This window comes from Ipomoea triloba, chromosome 10 (assembly GCF_003576645.1).
Source record: "Ipomoea triloba cultivar NCNSP0323 chromosome 10, ASM357664v1".
Lineage (NCBI taxonomy): Eukaryota > Viridiplantae > Streptophyta > Magnoliopsida > Solanales > Convolvulaceae > Ipomoea > Ipomoea triloba.
In genome coordinates, this window is record NC_044925.1 from 4,540,586 (window position 1) to 4,563,273 (window position 22,688).

At 31.7% G+C, this 22,688-nt stretch overlaps 1 protein-coding gene across 1 annotated transcript; it reads left to right on the forward strand.

The window, feature by feature from the left end:
- Window positions 1-599: 599 nt before the first annotated feature.
- Window positions 600-15,239, forward strand: LOC116032873 (dammarenediol II synthase-like). Its single transcript, XM_031275612.1, has 16 exons — window positions 600-629; window positions 778-1,002; window positions 1,100-1,288; window positions 1,995-2,084; window positions 2,171-2,365; window positions 8,259-8,343; window positions 8,445-8,611; window positions 10,960-11,148; window positions 11,652-11,885; window positions 12,384-12,506; window positions 12,882-12,980; window positions 13,080-13,186; window positions 13,934-14,255; window positions 14,348-14,428; window positions 14,724-14,807; window positions 14,892-15,239. Exons 2-16 carry the CDS (start codon window positions 802-804, stop codon window positions 15,009-15,011), a joined length of 2,286 nt encoding a protein of 761 aa, XP_031131472.1. The 5' UTR covers window positions 600-629; window positions 778-801; the 3' UTR covers window positions 15,012-15,239.
- The last annotated feature ends 7,449 nt before the right edge of the window (window positions 15,240-22,688 follow it).

A 22,688-nucleotide genomic window follows, 5' to 3' on the forward strand; every position in this document is an offset into this window, starting at 1 on the left:
AAAGCAGTGGTTAACCTGACTGTGTCCATTCAAGTTACAGAGGAAAACATCTCGTTATAGTCATAACATTGTTGTTGTTCAATTCAAATCCATTTTACCACCAACCTTGCTTTGTACCTTTGAACTTCACTATTTGGATTCATTTATATCTTGATGACCCATTTCACATTAATATAATGGCCTTGTGACTCCGTGGAATATAATTGATGTTACAGCACCACCAGGTGGTTCTACTACTATTTTTATTTGAACTATAATATCAACCAATACGTTCTTCTTCGTGAAGAACATAAATAACCCGTATTTGTAGATTTTGATGCGCATCTACCCTCTTAATTATTATATAACTCGTGTTATATGTTTTTTAACTTTAGAAAGTGCTTAAAAGTCTATTTACTCTTCCTAGCCTCTTGGCTTACTCCAGATCTATCAGACCAATATAATTTCAGAAAGTAGATCATGCTGAATCCTTTTTTGGGTTTGTAAAAGATTTACCATTTTGCCCTCCCAGTTTCTTTAATTTGGAAGCATGCGGTGCAGTGCTATATAAATACTTGCGTTCTCCATCATTACAACTCATCACTTTCTATTCTTGTAAGCTCTCCCTCCCTCTCCCTCTCTTTGTGAATGTACGAATTCTATACCTTAATACAATAATTAGTTACAGGCTAGCTATCTAGCTAGCAGGAGATAGGAAGAAAATTTTCTTTTCTTTCTCTGCTATCTCTCAACTAACGTAACTGACATTAATTAATATAATATGATATTACTACACAGAGGCTAAGCATTAGGCAGAAGAAAATGTGGAAGCTTAAGATTGGCGAAGGTGGGGGGCCGTACATGTACAGTACCAACAATTATATCGGCAGACAAATATGGGAGTACGAACCTAACGCCGGCACGCCGGAAGAAGAAGAAGCCTTTGAAAAAGCTCGCAAAGAGTTCAGTAAACAACGGCAGAAAGGTCATCATACGTGCGGTGATTTGTTCATGAGAAAGCAGGTTGTGATCGATTAACAATATAATGGAAGTTTTAGTTTTCAACTTTAATTTGAATTGATTAATAATTGTGTATTGATTGGTTCAATATTGTGTGCAGATGATCAAAGAAAGTGAGGTTGATGTGTTGAGCATTCCCCCGGTAAGACTAAGAGAGGAAGAAGAAGTGAACTATGAAGCGGTCACAACCGCGGTTAGGAAAGCGGTCCGGTTGAATTGTGCCCTTCAAGCCAAAGATGGACACTGGCCAGCTCAGAATTCTGGCCCTCTGTTTTTCACTCCTCCTTTGGTATCTTTTACTTTTCTATCTAATAATTATCACTTTTTGTTACCCCAAAAATGTTAGAATCTCCGGCCCCAAGTCTCTAAGGACTCTCACATCCCACCTAAAAAATATTTTGAAATAGTTGTGCAGACCATTAGTACATTTTTAATATACTAAAAGTACATTATTTATATGTTGAATGTATATTATGTGATAGTATACAAAATAATGTACTTTATATACACAAATAATGTAATTTTTATTTGTGATCTGCATAACTGTGTGGACCATGGTCCACAAATAATGATCCGAACATAATTCTTACACAGTCCCTGCTGAGTTTTGAACTTTGGTCTCTTGCCTCAAATACCGCCTACCTATTGAATCAATGAGTTAAGCTCGTGCGGATTAATAATTATCATTAAAGGGACAGCGTGGCGTGGAGTCTGGAGTGTTTCATTAGACAGTATCCTTAGGGCCCCACACCTGGACTCAATAAAGTATTTGGGAGCTAGGTTGTAAACTATGATAACTCAGTAGCTTGTCCAGTTTACTTTGGACATAATCTGATCCCACACTATTGTTGCCAAGTTTTAAACCTTAGTTTCTTGCTCTAAATATTATTTACTGAACCAGTGATCTAAATTGGTCTGTGCGGACTAATAAATATCATTAATGGGGCGGTGGGGTGTGGAGTCTGGACTGTTTCATTAAATGAAAACATTTGCAGATGATTGCGTTGTACATAAGTGGAGCGATCGATGTGATTCTGACTTCAGAGCACAAGAAAGAATTGGTTCGATATCTCTACAACCATCAAGTATGTAATAATTAATTACTAGTGGATCAATTAATAATTTATATTGTGAGATATTATTTTAGTTTTGTTATGCTGTTGTGTGATAGAATGAAGATGGTGGATGGGGACTGTACATTGATGGACATAGTACCATGATTGGGTCAGCACTTAACTATGTGACCTTGCGTTTGCTTGGAGAAGAAGCTGATGATGGTGAAGGTGCCATTGCTAGGGGTCGCAAGTGGATTCTTGAACATGGTGGTGCCACTGCAATTCCTTCTTGGGGAAAGATTTATCTCTCGGTATGTGATTTATTTATTTATTAATTTTTTTTTGTCGGGTGTCCTAAGCATGCCACCTTTACGTCCGTACTAAATTTAAACTAATTCGCGTTTGCATCGGACCAGCCTAATTAAAGGACAAAGTGCTAGTCAGATGGATTTTATTATACGGCAGAAGTAGTTTGAACTCCCGACCTCTCTTAAGGGACGAGAATGCACGATCACTCACGCTAACCAGACTGGTTAATTAGGAATATAATTTATACATTAGAACTTAACAATTACCTTAAAATATAAATTTTGAGTCAAACTTATGTGAGATCCGTGAGACCACTCGAATTTAGCATAATTGTTTGTTACTTATCATACAAATTATATTAATTATTACAGAAAATTTAATACGACTTTGAAATAAATAAACATTTACTTATAATAGATTTTTTAAATATTTATATATATTTGAAATTGTGATACTATTTAGGGTAAAAATGATTGTTACTAATGATAAATATTGTAATACTTGGCAAAATGTTTCTTATGATAGAAATTGTAATACTTATTGTAGAAAGTTTAATACTAATTTGAATTACAAATAAATCGTTACATATGATAGATATTGTAATACTTATATGTGAAATTGTGATATTATTTAAAGTAAAAATTGATTGTTACTAATAAAGATAAATATTGCAATACTTATAATTAAAATTGTGATAATTACACACCCATTTGTTTACACCTTAGAACCTGGCCCGTCTCACGGACAAATATTCTCATACAAGTTTTTTTAATAATTTTTTGTTCAAACTTTATCAAAATCCAAATTATATTGATAACAGTTTCATGCCAAATTCCTGATTTGGTTCGGATGGTGATATTGTATTTGAGAGTTTGTTACATCTTTCATGAAGTTTCATATTAAAATCATGACTTTGTCTGACGAGTTTCATTTAAGAGTTTCCTATAATTTACAAGGATTTTAAGAATTTGACAGATAAGTGTTAGTTTAGCAGATCTGATTTAGGAATTATAGTAGATTTGAATCTTGTGGTCCCAACACATGATACACCATGACATACGTAATATATAATCTTCTACAAACATAATAAGTGTGAAGGAATGTTATATCCTTCATTTATGTCCGTTTTTCGGTTATATTTTATGTATACATTATGCTATAAAAGTTGTACTATACACAAATATACTCTTACCGTTATAACTTCCTTTATATTTTTTCACTATTATTATCATACACATGCATCCACCATATATTTTATTATCTTTTTCAATAATAATAATAATAATAATTTATATACATTATATATTAGAGTTATATGTTAGATATTTTCTAAAATATAAATATCAAATTTCAACACAACTGCAGTATCAGCCATGACCCATGATCCTCGGTATAACCAGTGGTTAGTTTAGCAGATCTGATTTAGGAATTACAGTAGATTTGAATCATGTGGTCCCCACTTGATACACCATGACATACATAATATATATATATATATATATATATAGTTTGCTATAACTTCCAAGTTGCAAGCTACGATTTTAAGGATTTGACAGATACGTGTTAGTTTAGCAGATCTGATTTAGGAATTAATAGTAGATTTGAATCATGTGGTCCCCACATGATACATCATGACATACGTAATATATATATATATATATATATAGAGTTACGATCATATGAGATCACTTGTTTAGTTAAGATCGTGAGATCAGATCTTGTGCATCCATTTAATAATTTAATGGTCTAGATTGATTTAAAATGCTAAGTTGAAGTGTGTGCGAACAGTAATAAGTGTGTGCGGACGGTAATTAAATATGTGCAAACGGTGATTAAATTTGTGCGAACGGTGGTTGATGTACAAGATTTGATCTCAAAATTTTTTAATAGTCTAAATTGATTAAGATTCTAAGTTGAAGTGTGTGCGAACAGTAATTAAATGTGTGCGAAGAAAGTGTGTGTGTTAATCAATCTAGACCATTAAAAAGTATTACATGTGGATGCACAAGATGTGATCTCACGATCTTACCTAAGCAAATGGTCTCACTGGAACCCTACACACACACATATATATAAACAATGACATAGGTGATATCAAATGGGTAGTCACAGAATTGAACTCCGTTGGTATGATTTTAATTATTTGAGAAAATATTTGAAAAAGTATATAACAGATACTACCTTATATAATTAAGAATAATCATTGCCTAATTAAGATATTTTTTTAATTAATAAAGTAAATAAAAGATAATATCTTATAAAGGATAATGTGTATTTAATCATTGCCTTATATAATAGTTGTCAACCCAATAAAAATAATCATTGCCTTATATAATTAAGATATTTTTTTAATTAATAAAGTAAATAAAAGATAATATCTTATAAAGGATAATGTGTATTTTAAAAAAAAAGAAATAAATTATATATTATCAAATAATCATTGTCAACCCAATAAAACTAATCATTGCCTTATATTATATAATTAGGATATTTGTTTATATTTAATAAAGTAAATAAGAGATAATACCTTATAAAGAATAATGTGTATTTAAAAAAAAAAAGAAAGAAATTATATATTATAAAATAATTATTGCCTTATATAATTAGGATATTTTTTTTTACTTAATAATGCTTATAAGTTAATAACTGTAACTTATAAGCATTATTAGTATAATTGTATATATAAATAGCACTTTAATTTACGAAAAGGTTTGTAATCATAATTGACTAACTCAAATCAGAAGTACTAATAGACAATTCAATCAAGGAATCGAACTTAAAACTTTGTATTTACTAAGCTAATTGTCCAACCAACTCGATTGGGATTGCACATATATACAAATAGCCCTATGCCCCTATTGCAAATGAAAAAAGATAACCTTAATTAGAAGGGTCACACTTGTGTGAGACCGTCTCACGGATCCTTATTCGTGAGACGGGTCGGGTCGGGTCAAAACACTATGCAAATGTCATACTTATATGTGCAAATCTCATACTTATATGCTCAAATATAACACTAATAAAAAATACAATTTTTGTTACTTATAAGAGAAAAAGTAATACATTTTTCATAATAAGTAATGTTGACAAGTGACTCTCACTTATAAGGGAAAATATAATACTTTTGAGGAAAAATGTAATACTTTTAAATCGAAATATAAAAGTATTGTATTTTCCCCTAAAAGTATTACATTTACCCTAATAAGTAACAAAAATTTTATTCATGATTAGTATTACATTTGAGCATATAAGTATGTCATTTGTGCATATAAGTGTTGCATTTACATCTTGACCCGACCCGACCCGACCCATGGTGAAACGGTCTCACACAAGTTTTTGCCTAATTAGAAATATCGTCAAGACTCTTTCTCAGTCTTTATTGTGTACTTCATTCTTTTCATGGAGTCTCACACGCAAAGTGTGAATATTAAGAGTCTATTCATAACTTAAATACGAATGTTGAGACAAAAACATACTCGAAAGAGTTCATATATATATATATATGCATTCCAATTAGGATGGTAACACCGCACCACAACCCAAGCCACACTGCAAATTATATCGTGGACCGTGGTCCACAATGCATTGTGGACCGCGGTCCNATTTAATCATTGCCTTATATAATAGTTGTCAACCCAATAAAAATAATCATTGCCTTATATAATTAAGATATTTTTTTAATTAATAAAGTAAATAAAAGATAATATCTTATAAAGGATAATGTGTATTTTAAAAAAAAAGAAATAAATTATATATTATCAAATAATCATTGTCAACCCAATAAAACTAATCATTGCCTTATATTATATAATTAGGATATTTGTTTATATTTAATAAAGTAAATAAGAGATAATACCTTATAAAGAATAATGTGTATTTAAAAAAAAAAAGAAAGAAATTATATATTATAAAATAATTATTGCCTTATATAATTAGGATATTTTTTTTTACTTAATAATGCTTATAAGTTAATAACTGTAACTTATAAGCATTATTAGTATAATTGTATATATAAATAGCACTTTAATTTACGAAAAGGTTTGTAATCATAATTGACTAACTCAAATCAGAAGTACTAATAGACAATTCAATCAAGGAATCGAACTTAAAACTTTGTATTTACTAAGCTAATTGTCCAACCAACTCGATTGGGATTGCACATATATACAAATAGCCCTATGCCCCTATTGCAAATGAAAAAAGATAACCTTAATTAGAAGGGTCACACTTGTGTGAGACCGTCTCACGGATCCTTATTCGTGAGACGGGTCGGGTCGGGTCAAAACACTATGCAAATGTCATACTTATATGTGCAAATCTCATACTTATATGCTCAAATATAACACTAATAAAAAATACAATTTTTGTTACTTATAAGAGAAAAAGTAATACATTTTTCATAATAAGTAATGTTGACAAGTGACTCTCACTTATAAGGGAAAATATAATACTTTTGAGGAAAAATGTAATACTTTTAAATCGAAATATAAAAGTATTGTATTTTCCCCTAAAAGTATTACATTTACCCTAATAAGTAACAAAAATTTTATTCATGATTAGTATTACATTTGAGCATATAAGTATGTCATTTGTGCATATAAGTGTTGCATTTACATCTTGACCCGACCCGACCCGACCCATGGTGAAACGGTCTCACACAAGTTTTTGCCTAATTAGAAATATCGTCAAGACTCTTTCTCAGTCTTTATTGTGTACTTCATTCTTTTCATGGAGTCTCACACGCAAAGTGTGAATATTAAGAGTCTATTCATAACTTAAATACGAATGTTGAGACAAAAACATACTCGAAAGAGTTCATATATATATATATATGCATTCCAATTAGGATGGTAACACCGCACCACAACCCAAGCCACACTGCAAATTATATCGTGGACCGTGGTCCACAATGCATTGTGGACCGCGGTCCACGATATAATAACNAATGTGAAACTGTTATTCAGTATCTTTTCATATACACTGCACTTTCTTTTCAACACAACTACAGTTACTTTTTTATATAACTACAGTTTCATTCGATATCAAAACAAATGTAAGGCAATATCTTTTGGAATGAACTGTAGTATCAATTACGGGGCTCCATCTCCCATTTACTAAAACGACGTCGTTTTGGGACCGCGGTCCACAATGCATTGTGGACCGCGGTCCACGATATAATAACTGAAGCCACACCCACACGTAGGGTTAATAACCTAATTAAGGCCTCGTTTGAGAGAGTTTTGTATTATCTTAACTGCATTTTTTAGAAACTTCAATTAAAAAAATTAATTAAGAATTTAGTTGGAGTGATAGATATATCACTCTTAACCCATTGTCGTTCTTCTTATGACCTTATCAACACTACCGCTCTAAATTTCACCAATATTGTTGCTTTCCTAAAAGTACTTCTAAACTTTATTTGTCACGTCTAGCTGAAAATTTAATTGAAAGTTGAAAAGTCAGTACAAAGTAGTTAATAAACTAACTAATTAAAATTGAAGTGTTTGGTAAATTTAATTGTTGAATTAGTTTAGAAGTATAAAAATACATAAAAGGTTAAATTAAGATATTAGGATTTTGATTAATGAACGGAAGATGATGTCATTTTTTTGTAAATTAATAAAAAAAAAAAGGCTAAAAAAAAGTTAAAAAATTAAGAGTTTATTTTGAAACGATACTTGGGATAGTGTTTCAAAATAAACTTTTATTTTTAACTCCCCATATTTTACCAAACAAAGCTTCTCGCTTATTTGTAGCTTAAAATAAGCTATACGTTGTAAATAAGCTCTACCAAACAAAATCTTACCTATTTAAACATTTTAAGTAAACTAATAATTTTATTTCAATTATTCAAAAATATTATAATTTCATATAATCTTGAAACAATTTGTATAGGTGCTCGGAGTGTATGAATGGGATGGGTGTAATCCAATCCCACCAGAATTTTGGCTTTTCCCTTCCAATTTTCCATTCCATCCAGGTAATAATTGGAGTACTAAATCTTTTAATCTAAAAATGAAAAAAAAATTAGTGCTTAATATCATCATAGTTATAATAATATTATCTCTCATTATAATTCAGCAAAAATGTGGAACTATTGCCGGACAACGTACATGCCAATGTCATACTTGTATGCTAAAAGATATCATGGACCGCTCACAAATCTTGTTCTCTCATTAAGAAGTGAAATTCATGTCAAACCATATGATCAGATAGATTGGAATAATACTCGCATGGCTTGTTGTAAGGTTAGCCACATATATACAACTCTAGTTATAAATGATACATGAAGTATTATATGTTTAATTAATGAATAAATTAATTATTATGTAATATTAAAATGCTTTATTATTTTTTTTTAGTAAAACATTCTTTACAAATTTTTTATAAGGGATAATCACATTATTTAATTTTCCCTTAATTATATCTTAATTTGAAATGTGGTCACTTAATTTTTAATGAGTTTATACCATCTGGGTTCCTCCGAGTATAGTAGTTTTGTCACGTTTAGTCCTAAACTTTTAAATTGACAACACATAGTACTTCGACTCTCAAATTGTTACCATGGTCCTTTGACTTTCAAAATTTAACCAGCAGCGGTTCTCTTAGAAGGACCATGATCTATGGGTGGTTAACTTGGAGTCTTGGACCACCGATAGTAATAATTTGAAAATCGAAGGACCACATATGTCTAATTTAAAACTGTAGGACTAGACGTTACAAAATCACTATAATTGGAGANATAATATCAAACACAAATGTGAAACTGTTATTCAGTATCTTTTCATATACACTGCACTTTCTTTTCAACACAACTACAGTTACTTTTTTATATAACTACAGTTTCATTCGATATCAAAACAAATGTAAGGCAATATCTTTTGGAATGAACTGTAGTATCAATTACGGGGCTCCATCTCCCATTTACTAAAACGACGTCGTTTTGGGACCGCGGTCCACAATGCATTGTGGACCGCGGTCCACGATATAATAACTGAAGCCACACCCACACGTAGGGTTAATAACCTAATTAAGGCCTCGTTTGAGAGAGTTTTGTATTATCTTAACTGCATTTTTTAGAAACTTCAATTAAAAAAATTAATTAAGAATTTAGTTGGAGTGATAGATATATCACTCTTAACCCATTGTCGTTCTTCTTATGACCTTATCAACACTACCGCTCTAAATTTCACCAATATTGTTGCTTTCCTAAAAGTACTTCTAAACTTTATTTGTCACGTCTAGCTGAAAATTTAATTGAAAGTTGAAAAGTCAGTACAAAGTAGTTAATAAACTAACTAATTAAAATTGAAGTGTTTGGTAAATTTAATTGTTGAATTAGTTTAGAAGTATAAAAATACATAAAAGGTTAAATTAAGATATTAGGATTTTGATTAATGAACGGAAGATGATGTCATTTTTTTGTAAATTAATAAAAAAAAAAAGGCTAAAAAAAAGTTAAAAAATTAAGAGTTTATTTTGAAACGATACTTGGGATAGTGTTTCAAAATAAACTTTTATTTTTAACTCCCCATATTTTACCAAACAAAGCTTCTCGCTTATTTGTAGCTTAAAATAAGCTATACGTTGTAAATAAGCTCTACCAAACAAAATCTTACCTATTTAAACATTTTAAGTAAACTAATAATTTTATTTCAATTATTCAAAAATATTATAATTTCATATAATCTTGAAACAATTTGTATAGGTGCTCGGAGTGTATGAATGGGATGGGTGTAATCCAATCCCACCAGAATTTTGGCTTTTCCCTTCCAATTTTCCATTCCATCCAGGTAATAATTGGAGTACTAAATCTTTTAATCTAAAAATGAAAAAAAAATTAGTGCTTAATATCATCATAGTTATAATAATATTATCTCTCATTATAATTCAGCAAAAATGTGGAACTATTGCCGGACAACGTACATGCCAATGTCATACTTGTATGCTAAAAGATATCATGGACCGCTCACAAATCTTGTTCTCTCATTAAGAAGTGAAATTCATGTCAAACCATATGATCAGATAGATTGGAATAATACTCGCATGGCTTGTTGTAAGGTTAGCCACATATATACAACTCTAGTTATAAATGATACATGAAGTATTATATGTTTAATTAATGAATAAATTAATTATTATGTAATATTAAAATGCTTTATTATTTTTTTTTAGTAAAACATTCTTTACAAATTTTTTATAAGGGATAATCACATTATTTAATTTTCCCTTAATTATATCTTAATTTGAAATGTGGTCACTTAATTTTTAATGAGTTTATACCATCTGGGTTCCTCCGAGTATAGTAGTTTTGTCACGTTTAGTCCTAAACTTTTAAATTGACAACACATAGTACTTCGACTCTCAAATTGTTACCATGGTCCTTTGACTTTCAAAATTTAACCAGCAGCGGTTCTCTTAGAAGGACCATGATCTATGGGTGGTTAACTTGGAGTCTTGGACCACCGATAGTAATAATTTGAAAATCGAAGGACCACATATGTCTAATTTAAAACTGTAGGACTAGACGTTACAAAATCACTATAATTGGAGAACCCTAAATGGTATTATCTCATTTTAACTTGAATAAACGCAGGAGGACAGCTACTACCCTCATAGTTTTATCCAAGATCTGTTATGGAACACCCTCCAATATTGCACTGAGCCCATCATGAGGCGTTGGCCGTTCAAGAAAATTAGAGAAATGGCGATGAGAAAAGTAATCATGCACATGCGCTATGGAGCTGAAGAGAGCAGATACATTACCATTGGTGCAATTGAAAAGGTTAGGATACACACACCAATTAAAACAAAAAAAAAAAAAAATTAACAGAAAAAAATATCATTTTTAGTTGTTTAATTGTGATAAATTTAGTCTCTTAATAATTCATAGTATATATTTAGTTAACAACATTTTGATTCACATAATGGATTCTCATTGGAAGGGAATAATTAACTTATAACTCATTCATGTTATTCCTATTAATAAAAAGGAAAAACACAATCTGCGTTGGCAGTTCAACTGGTCACATGGATAAAATTTGTCACAAGAAGTAAAGGATTGAGACTCACTAGCCACAGTGCGGTCGGGAGCAACCTCTCAAAATGAGGGCCCCTCCTTTTGCGTAGTGATCAAAAGTACGTCTACCCTCGGTTAGTCCCAGTGGGGGCGCATGGGGTCCATTTCCGAGAATATTATTCCACTCCAAATGAGTGGTCACGGAAAAAAACAATGGGAATCAAAATGCTTCAAATTTATGTTACATTTTATTTATTAAATGGGTGTAGAGTTTGCAAATGATGTGTTGGTGGGCGGAAGATCCAAACTGCGATGAGTTGAAGTACCATCTTGCTAGGGTTCCCGATTTCTTATGGCTTGCGGAAGATGGAATGACAATGCAGACTTTTGGGAGTCAAAATTGGGATACCACTTTTGCCACTCAAGCTGTGATTTCTAGTGGGATGGTTGAAGAATATGGAGATTGCCTCAAGAAGGCCCATTTCTATCTCAAACAATCACAGGTGTGTTGAAAATGACATTTTTTTTTATCTCCTAAATGCATATTATTTCATAATATATAAAATAATGTACTTTCAGTACGCAAATAATATATCTTGTGTATATTAAAAATGTATTTTTTATTAATGGTCCACACAACTGTGTAAACCTTAGTCTATGGAATAATGATTGTGTCTGTAGTTAACATATTCTGTACCTGTAGTTAACAGTTTGTGTCTGTAGTTAACATGTTATGTGCCTTTAATTTATTTACATACCCATAAACTGTTAATTACAGGTACAAAATATATTAACTGCAAACACATAATTTTTACACCAGACTCTACAATGCAAGATGGACGTTGGTCCATGGTATAACAATTATTTTAGAAATATGACACTCAATTCTATAATTCATCACCAATCTTTAACACTAATTAAATTAGAGCTTATTATTTGAATATGGTATAATAACACCAACAATAACAATAATATATATATATATATATATTAATATGCAGATCAAAGAAAATCCAAAAGGAGACTTCAAAAGTATGTACCGCCATTTCTCGAAAGGGGCTTGGGCATTCTCTGATCAAGATCATGGTTGGGCTGTTTCTGACTGCACTGCGGAAGCCATTAAGGTACTACTTTAATTAATTTGCATGTTGAAAGGTATATGTAAATAATTGATGGTCCCAAACGAGTAACTCTTGGCAATTTATATCATGTACCCTAAATCAAAACGATGAGGTACAAAATTTACACTCGTAATAAGGTACAAAATTTCATAACACAAAATATAAAAAACCATAACACAAGACACATCCACATGTTATATGTTTACTTATTTTTTCAAATCTGATTTTGGTACATAATTTATATTCATAGATACAGAATTTCATAACATAACATAAGACACAATTACTAATTTCACAACACAAGACACAGACACAAATAGCTCTATAATTCAATTTCCTTGACAAACATATGGTTAGCTTGTGTGAGTTTTGGTGCAGTGTCTGTTGCTACTTGGGCAAATATCGCCTGAAATTGCAGGAGAGAAAGTGGATGCTCAGCGCTTGTACGAGGCCGTAGATATCTGCCTTTATCTTCAAGTAAGGCTTCAATTCCTTAACAAAAAACTCCTTCATTAATTTGACTAATTAATATCCACTGTCATCACTGCACATTTGCATATTGTTTCCATTATTTAGAGTCGTGAGAGTGGTGGTTTTGCTGTTTGGGAGCCTCCAGTTCCACAACCATACCTCCAAATGTTGAACCCTTCTGAACTCTTTGCTGATATTGTTGTACAAGGAGAGTAAGATCCCAATTCTTCTTAACAATAATAATAATAATAATAATAATAATAATAATAATAATTATTATTATTATTATTATTATTATTATTATAATTATAATGATACGCTGAAAAAATGCAATTTTAGTCCCTCAATTGTTCATTATTAACGGTTTTAGTTCATAACTTTTTACTGTTATAATATATACTTCTAACTCTTCAAAAGTGTTTGTTTCAATTTTAAATCCATGGAGCAACTAAATAATTAAATTCTACTAAAATTATAATTAATACATAGGTATTTTTGTACTTTTTAATATATGCTTCTTCTTAATTATAATTTTGTTTAGTCTTGATGTTTCATTTGTAAAATAAAAAATATGATTTTAACATGGTCGTGTAGGGAAAATAAAGACGATATGCCACAACTGAAAATAAAAATTTTAGGGAAGAAGGTTGTCAAATCTTAATTTTAATTTACATATGAAATAACTGAACTTTGACAATGTTATAAAGAACAAAGATAATAAAATTTTAAAATACCCATGTACTAAGTAAAATGTTAATAGAATTTAATACTTTTGAACTTTTGATGCTTTAGGGGTTAAAAATGCAACGATTTTGAAGAGTTAGGAGTGTATATTGCAACGTTAAAACTTATGAAAAAAAATTGTTAATAAAGAACAATTGAGGGGCTAAAATTGCATTTTTCTGATCGTGATATTATATATGTGCTAATATTGTTTAATGACATGATTTGGTGGTTAGGCACGTTGAAACTACTGGATCTATAGTGAGTGCTCTTGCAGCCTTCAAACATCATTATCCTGATTATAGAGCAAAGGAAGTTGCTATGTCTATTGCAAAGGCAGCAGAATACCTTGAAAATCAACAGAAACCAGATGGTTCATGGTATGGGTACTGGGGAATTTGCTTCCTCTATGGCACTTGCTTTGCCCTTTTAGGGCTAACAGCTACAGGAAGAAGTTATGAGAATAGTGTAGCCATCCGCAAAGCTGCTCAATTCTTCCTGTCAAAACAGAACCAAGAGGGTGGGTGGGGAGAATGCCTTGAATCTTGCCCAAACATGGTAATTAATTAAATCTCATCTCACCACAAATATTGTAGAGAGGTGAATTGAAATTCTCTCACTCACTTATTGATCATGACTTTGTGGAGCAGAAATACATACCATTTGAAGGGAATCGTTCGAATGTGGTGCAAACATCATGGGCAATGCTAGGACTTATGTACACCGGACAGGTTTGTACAACTGTTAGGATCAAACGCTTATCACTATGCTAAAAGTTATAGCTAGTAGCAAATGCGTAACTTTATTTCCTTATAAACTGCCATCACATTTTCGAAGGGCAAGGGTGCTGAACTTGACTTTTCACTGGCCTCTGCCCAACAACTCCCCTTACCACAAATTGATGAATTTGACCCTTTACTGGCCTTCGTGCAACAGAAACCAATGAACAGTATGTATGGTTTGATGCATGCTGATAAAATGCTGCTAAACTAACTGTTGTTCTTCTTGTTTTTCCTTGTTAACTAGGCTGAGAGGGATCCGACTCCTTTACACAGAGCAGCAAAGTTATTGATCAATGCTCAAATGGAAGATGGAGATTTCCCTCAACAAGTAAGATCCATACTATTTGCAATTTAAGGTTTTTCGTTTTTCTTTACCAAATGTTTTCCTAATAATAAGCATGGAAAAATGCAGGACATTACTGGAGCCTACATGAAGAACTGCATGTTACATTATGCATCACATAGGAGTTATTTTCCATTGATGGCACTGTCAGAATATCGTAAACGCGTTTGGATATCAGAAAGTCACTAAAACCCAAATCCTTGCTATCAATAGCAAACTGTTAATTGTCTGTTTAAGTGTTTATAGATGTATCCATTAATTCCACATCATGTAATCATGTGATATGATTTAGTACACAGTATTACTTTAAGAAAGAACTACTTGTGTTTTGTTGAGCATGCACGTACCAACTTTAATTTGTTTGGAAGTTTCCTGTTTGAGACATTGTTAGAAATAAAGTATTAAAGTAGATTTTGATGATGCTAGTGTAAAATAGGCCGGATTAGATTTTAAATCCTCAAAATTTTTATTTGTACAAAGTCTAGATGATATGTTTTTATTATCACAGAAAAATTCATTAAGTTTCAAGAAGTTGCGAAAAGAGTTCATCACTATACAAGTTTGATATTGACATCATGCTGATGTGATTAGTGCCAAAGCTAGGTCAACTACCATAGGAGATTTTGGTGTGGTTTTTGAGGAGGCAATGTTTATATGTAGGAGAAAGAGAGGAGAGAGAAGAAACCAAGTCCTTATGCAAAGGCCTGTTTTTTTGTCTCCAAAGTGGGACCATCCAAAAAAAGTTGCCGCATGATGCGCACAAAATGCGCCCAGCTGGGCGCGTGCACTCCACGCGGGCACGTTAACCTAGCACTATAATATTTCTAGATTTTGTTTTTCTCTTCCCTCCCATCTCCTCTTTCCTAGTTAAACCGGTAAAAACTCCTAAAAAACAATCACTATTGAGAATGCTCTAAGCTGCAGCACAAGTCTCTAGCTACTAGCTAGCAACAAGACTTTGCTAGTAGCAAAAGTTGAAAAATGGCGTAATTAGTTGACGTAAGAACAACACAGTACAACTTTAAGCTAGCAACACAACTTCCAAGTAATAAAAGTTCAAATAGCAGCAGAAGACCAGCAAGCAACATAAGACTTTTGTGAATGCCAAGACTTTGGAGTAGCAGAGGTTTATAAACAACATAAGTTATCAAGCAATAATAGGAGTCTAGATAGTGACATAAATGATTCCGCAGCACGACTTGCGAATTAAATAGTAAGATTCTCAATCAATCAACTAGACTTTAAGACAGTATAGTACAGGATTATATTGATGAGGACAACAAGACCTTTAATTTAAAGTAACAATAGTATTGATGAGACAGTAAAAGTTTTAGGCAACACGAGTTTTATAGACAACACAACTTCTAAAACAATAATGACTTGATGATAGTAAGACTTTTTCAAAGTAGCAAGACTTATTTGATAAGCAGGACAGCTTATAGCAGAAAGGTCGATAAGTAAAAGGAAACTTTGATAAACATCGACCAACATTCATTGCAAGATCCTTACTGCCTGTAGAGACGTTGGCATACTATCGAAGATGGATACTTGCCTTTTTCGAAAAGGATCTTTGAATGTCGCAAAAGCTGGATGATTATGACAAGTTGTAAGCTTCAATTGGACAACAACGTCTACGGTTTTCATCAAATATTGGAGATTATTTTATTGGCAAGTTGATATTTTGAACTGGTTTCCCTCCAATGGACGAATTTGAAATCCAATTGTTAGAAGTAATTGTTTAATTTGTATATTTTGATGATGGCAAATTGTATTAGTGTTGGTTGACCCCTCAATTTCTTCTAGTGTATATCACACTCGTTTTTCTATATCTACTAGAAGAAGCTTACCTGGAGAAGAGTAGATGGCAAGATTACTCGGGATAATCTATATCAGAAAGAGTTAGAGGGCAAGATTTTTACAAGCTCAAACACATGTATACTTACTCTACACACCACGTGTTGAAAGGCCAGCCAATGCTCTAACAAATGAATATATCAACCTTGGAAGGAGTTCATACGATGAAGGATAAAAAGAGCTGCTATACACATTCTAAGTTTGGATGGCCTATTGATCTACAGTTAAGACAAATTGGTGATAAGCAGAAAAAAGTCTTTGATAGGAAAATGATCTTTACCCTACAGTTCATGGCAACGAAAATCAAGAATTTGTTAGCAGATTTTTATTAGGGCACTTAATTGTTAAGTAACAATAGGAAAATTTGAATTTCAAATGGCACTCAACATACCTCATCTATATAAGGAGGACCCCTTGCTTAGAAGAAAAAGCTGGTTGGTTGAACAACTTCCTAAGTATCTGAGAGAGACACACTTTCAAGCTTTATCAAGTATTCTAAGCTAAAACAATCATCCAGATTCTAAAGTACAACTTCAAACTCAATCGTCTTTTCTTGTTGAAAGAAGTTGGAAGATCATCTAAATATGACGACTTTGTGGCTAGCCCTGGTGAAAGATTGATCAGGCAGTAAAGACAAAGTCAATGAGGAGATCGTCACTTACTCCAAGGACTTTCATTGGTTGAAGGAATGCAAGTAGCATTGTGTGCGAATGGCTTCACTCACTTCTATTTGTAACAATACATAGTAAAATCTCTCTTTGGTCCTAGGGAGAAGAGTGAAGTAGGAAGTTTTTCTCCCTCTCTCACTTTACTTCTTTTATATTTTATGTTATTAACTAACCATCCATACCCAATTTCACACTCTCACTCACAACGAAACAAAGCTACAATACAAAACTTTGTAAGTTTAAGACTTTTGCTGCAAGAAAATTTCATTTTTTATAACTCTTTTAAAATTGTAAAAAGTTTGTTCAACCCCCCCCCCCCCCCCCCCCTCCCCCACTATTTTACTTGCTCGAAGCCAACACCAACTATAAATACCTAAAAAATAATCAAGAGGAAAGCACGAGATACATAAGAGGTTTGATCAAATCGCCATAGAGACTTTTTACAAACTAATTAGAAGAACAAGATTCTTTCTAAGTCCCGTTAGATGGAGGAAGTTTCAACCCTTGTGTTAGGGAATTCAATATTGCTTTGTTAGGAAAACAAGCATGGCGCTTTATACATGACCCAAAGATGATGGTGGCCAGAGTTTTCAAAGGAAAATACTTCATTCCCTCAAACAAACTTCCTAGATGCTAAGATTGGTACCAACCCTTCATATGTTTGGAGAAGCATTTGGGAGACTTGTGAAAAAGTGATTGGAAAGGACGCTACTTGGAGAGTGGGGGATGGAAAATTAATAAACATTTGGAATGATCATTGGCTTCCTAGAGATAGAAATGACTACATTCAAACAGAGAAAATATCCCACTTGGAAGCAACTACTATATCTTCTCTAGCTACTAACTAATCTGAGAATGGTACAAGATAGGATAATGAGGATATTTTAAATGGTTTATTTGAAGTGCGTGACAGGGAACTCATCACAAACATTCCTCTATCTGATATGATGATCGATGTTGATTGTCTTGTAGTTTATGGAATGCTAGAAATGATAAGTTGAGGAACAATCTCCATGCATCACCTTAATTATTTGATCAATGAGAATGCAAAATCCTTAGCTTGCTTGTGAATTGGAGATAAGCTCAGACCAGAACACCCTCAATACACTCACGAAACAAAATGGAGGAAACCGCTAACTGGAATGGTTTATGGTTAGGTCAATGTGGATGCAACTATAGATCAAAATTCATGGAAGATGGGAATGTGTTGTGTCACTAGGGATGACAATGGGGAGTTTGTAGTAACGAAATGCATTTCTTGGAGAGTTTTTTTTTTTTTTTTTTTTTTGAAACACTCATGATTCTTTACAAATTAGTATATGTTTCACTATACTTTCTCAATCTCATTTAGCCCAAAGAATTAATAATCCACCTTCAGGGTTGATCGGGTCTGTGATCACCCATTTGGAATGGTAACAGAGGTGCCATCACACTACATGATAGTAGACGTGAGAAGTATATCTAGCTGACGAAGTGGAAGCACTAGGGGTAAGGAAAGCATTAAGCTGGGTCAAAGGCATTCAATTCAACCATGTTCAAGTGGAAGTTGATGCTCTTTGAAATTGTACCGTGGATCTTGAATGTACAAGATAAGTCTATGATTCCTACTCAATTTTATCAATATTATTTATCTGGATTAGCTACTGGATCAGGTACAGATAAATAAAATAAATAAACAATAAAACAAGATAAAAGGAACCAAACACCAAGAATTGTTCACGCAGTTTGGAGCTACACTCCTACGTCTGGGGCACCTCACGTCAGCCCAATCCACTAGATGATCACAAGGGGTTACAAGGAGTCACGAAACAACCATACAACATCAATGCTTACAAAAACACTCCTAACTACGCCTTCATCATCTTCAAGCTGACAACGTGCAAGCCATAATCAACCATAACAATACATCAATATCAAGCACTCATATACGCTGATTAATTCTCAAAATAATAAGAAGAAAAACTATTTAAAGCTCTCGTGAAATCCTGGATCAGTTTAGCGGAGTAATTCAAGTGGAAATCACACGAACTGGGGCTGTTTATATAGCCGAACCTTCAACCAATGTGATCTGATTTGTGCAGCTGAAATTCCCTCAAAATAAGCTGCAACTTTATATTAAAATCAGAGCAAAAATAGTGGATCAAAAATATCAAAATCAGTTAGAAGAATATGTCTACTGTACTGCATTCTGTCGCTGATCCAGACTGCCTGTAGCGTGTTTTGTCTTTGATCCAGAAACTGATCCAGCACAATAAAATGTGACCTAATAAATTAACCTATTTTTTGACCAATAATTAGGTCAATTATAATAGGGTTCAAATGTGTATCATTTATACACTTACACTCTTCAAGTTATCCGATCCAAGAATTGCAGGCTCCATTGGTGGACCCTCCTTCGGGGACTCATCATCGAAAACATCAAAGGAACTATTAGGACTTTTCCTTATATTGAGTTTATGTTTGTAATACGGTTAGGGAATAATGTTGGTCATACTCTTGTTAAAGTAGCGTGTTCTATGTCTGATTGTATCTCTTAGATCTTCCTTCTTCCTCCAATCATTTTGAACTGAGGTTTGATTTAGTTGATTAATATATTATACTTTCCTTTGCAAAAAAAAAAAGGAATAAAGAATAAGTTGAACATAATTTTATGTAATTATTATATTAATTAAAATTCAAAACTTGGGTATGTAATTATGTTAGTTTAATAGTGTTGGCTAATATGCATCGGTAGTGGCGAAGTCTCTCTCTAGTAGGGGTGTAAACGAATCGAATCGAGTCAAATATTCGACTATTCGATTCGAATTCGACTATTTTGAGAATTATTCGAATTCGTATTCGAATCTAAAATTTTATTCGTATTCGATTCGACTTGAATATGCGAATTCAAAATGCTTAACCTAATTTTTTTTTATAAATTCTCCAATAAATTAAGATAAAATGTAATAAAAGTTTCTATTAATATATTAATTTTATTATATATATATATATATATATATATATATATATATATATATATATATATATATATATGTATGTATGTATGTATGTATATATATATATATATTCGAACATATTTGAATATAGTCGAATCAAATACCTTATGATTCGTACTCGATTCGAATAATATTCGAATAATACAATAAAATTCGACTCGAAATATGTATTCGAATTCGGATTCGTATTCGAATAATTCGAATTCGAATAGAAATATTCAAATTCGAATCACGAATCAAACTAAAAATATTTGATTTGTTTACACCCCTACTCTGTAGTGCCGATAATAATAATAATAATAATAATAATAATAATAATAATAATAATAATCTATACTATATATAAAAATAATTTCCTCCTCCCAAATTTTTCCCCCAAAACTTAGGGGTATTTTGGTAAAATCATTTATTTTATTTACTTATTATTTTATTATTTTATTAATTATCCATCCTATAATATTATTATGGTAATATATGATAATGATAATATGGTAATATTGTTAATATTAATGGGTGATGGGTGACGCAAATTATATCGTGGACCGCGGTTCCAAAACGACGTCGTTTTGATTAATGAAAACAGACGGATGAATTCGCGCCACTCATTTTCTTTTCATATATACTGCACTTTCTTTTCATATATACTGCAGTTACATTTCAACACAACTGTAGTTATCTTTCAACACAACTGCAGTTACTTTTTGATATAACTACAGTTTCATTCGATAATATAAAAACACAAAAGTGAAACTGTTATTCAGTATCTGTTCATATACACTACAGTTACATTTCAACACAACTACAGTTACATTTTGATATAACTACAGTTTCATTCGATAATATCAAACACAAATGTGAAACTGTTATTCAGTATCTTTTCATATACACTGCACTTTCTTTTCAACACAACTACAGTTACTTTTTGATATAACTACAGTTTCATTCGATAATATCAAAACAAATGTAAGGCAGTATCTTTTGGAATGAACTGTAGTGTCAATTACGGGGCTCCGTCTCCCACTTACTAAAACGACGTCGTTTTGGGACCGCGGTCCACAATGCATTGTGGACCGCGGTCCACGATATAAGAACTGGATGGGTGATTGGTGATATATAATTGATAATATGGTATATGGTATTATTCTTAATATCAATATATTAATATATAATATACTAATATATACTAATATTAATTAATTAATTGGTGATTATTTTAAAAAAGAATAATTAATTGGTGATTGGTGATTAGTGATATGATAATCTATATCTATATCTATATATCTATATATATTTATATAATTGACATGTAATTAACTATATTAGAATGAAAAAATTATATAATATTGTAGTAAAATTTTTACATGTCAATCATCTATATTTACATAAAATTAAAATTAATTATACTTTCCTTTTGAAAAATCTTCCATATTATGTTTATCCTCCACTATATAATGATGAGAAATGACTCTTCTCTCACAACGTACCAATATCTGTGCTCTCACTATTAGTTAGAGATCTATAATCTGTAATTCTACAAAGTCGAAGATCGAACTTTAACACGCGTAGAATTGTTATGGTATGCGGTATGATTTAATTTTTAGTTGATTCATTCTGAATGTTGGAGATCCTTATGGTGTAGTCTGCATTCCATAGAGTATTTTGTAGTACTGTGATTTAGTTTGATTTTAACAGCTCAATATGCTTTAATTTTTGCTGATAAGGTTTCAAGTAGCTATGCCAATTTTGCCATGGGCGTATCACGTATGTAAAATTACAAATTTCAGAGTGATTGTAGTGAACAATCAAATGTTTTCTATAATTATATATTTTAATCACATTACTTTGATTGGTAATTTCTAATGGAAAAACATTGTATTGTAACTTTGTATTACAAGATTTTGAATGATAATACCTTATTTAACTATCCATCTTTTTAGTTGTACTGTGCAAAATAACTAGCAATCTACGGATGCTCATCTATATATTGTAGAATTTGCAATCTTGATTTTCCCCATTTACGGATGCTTATGTAATTTGGTAAAAATGGTGGTTACTATACTTGAATAAATCCTCAATTATTCATTCCAATTGTTCGTTTTACCATTCCAATTCTTCATTTTATAAAAAATGATGCATTGGAAGCTAAACATGGGTCATTGTATCATTGATTGTTGATTCCAATTATTATTAATCTTTATCATTAATTGCACAATACTAATTCACACTTATTAGTTAAAAAATGGTGATTACTATACTTGAATAAATGAAATAATAATATTAAATTTTGTAGCCTCGATTTAAAATCGATTATGTTAATATAATAATAATAATAATAATAATAATAATAA

Coding starts and splice junctions, on each gene's coding strand:
- LOC116032873 (XM_031275612.1), top strand. CDS start 802: ATGTGGAAGCTTAAGATTGGCGAAGGTGGGGGGCCGTACATGTACAGT. Junction 8,344..8,444: donor CAATTTTCCATTCCATCCAG/GTAATAATTGGA, acceptor ATTATAATTCAG/CAAAAATGTGGAACTATTGC. Junction 14,256..14,347: donor TTGAATCTTGCCCAAACATG/GTAATTAATTAA, acceptor TTTGTGGAGCAG/AAATACATACCATTTGAAGG.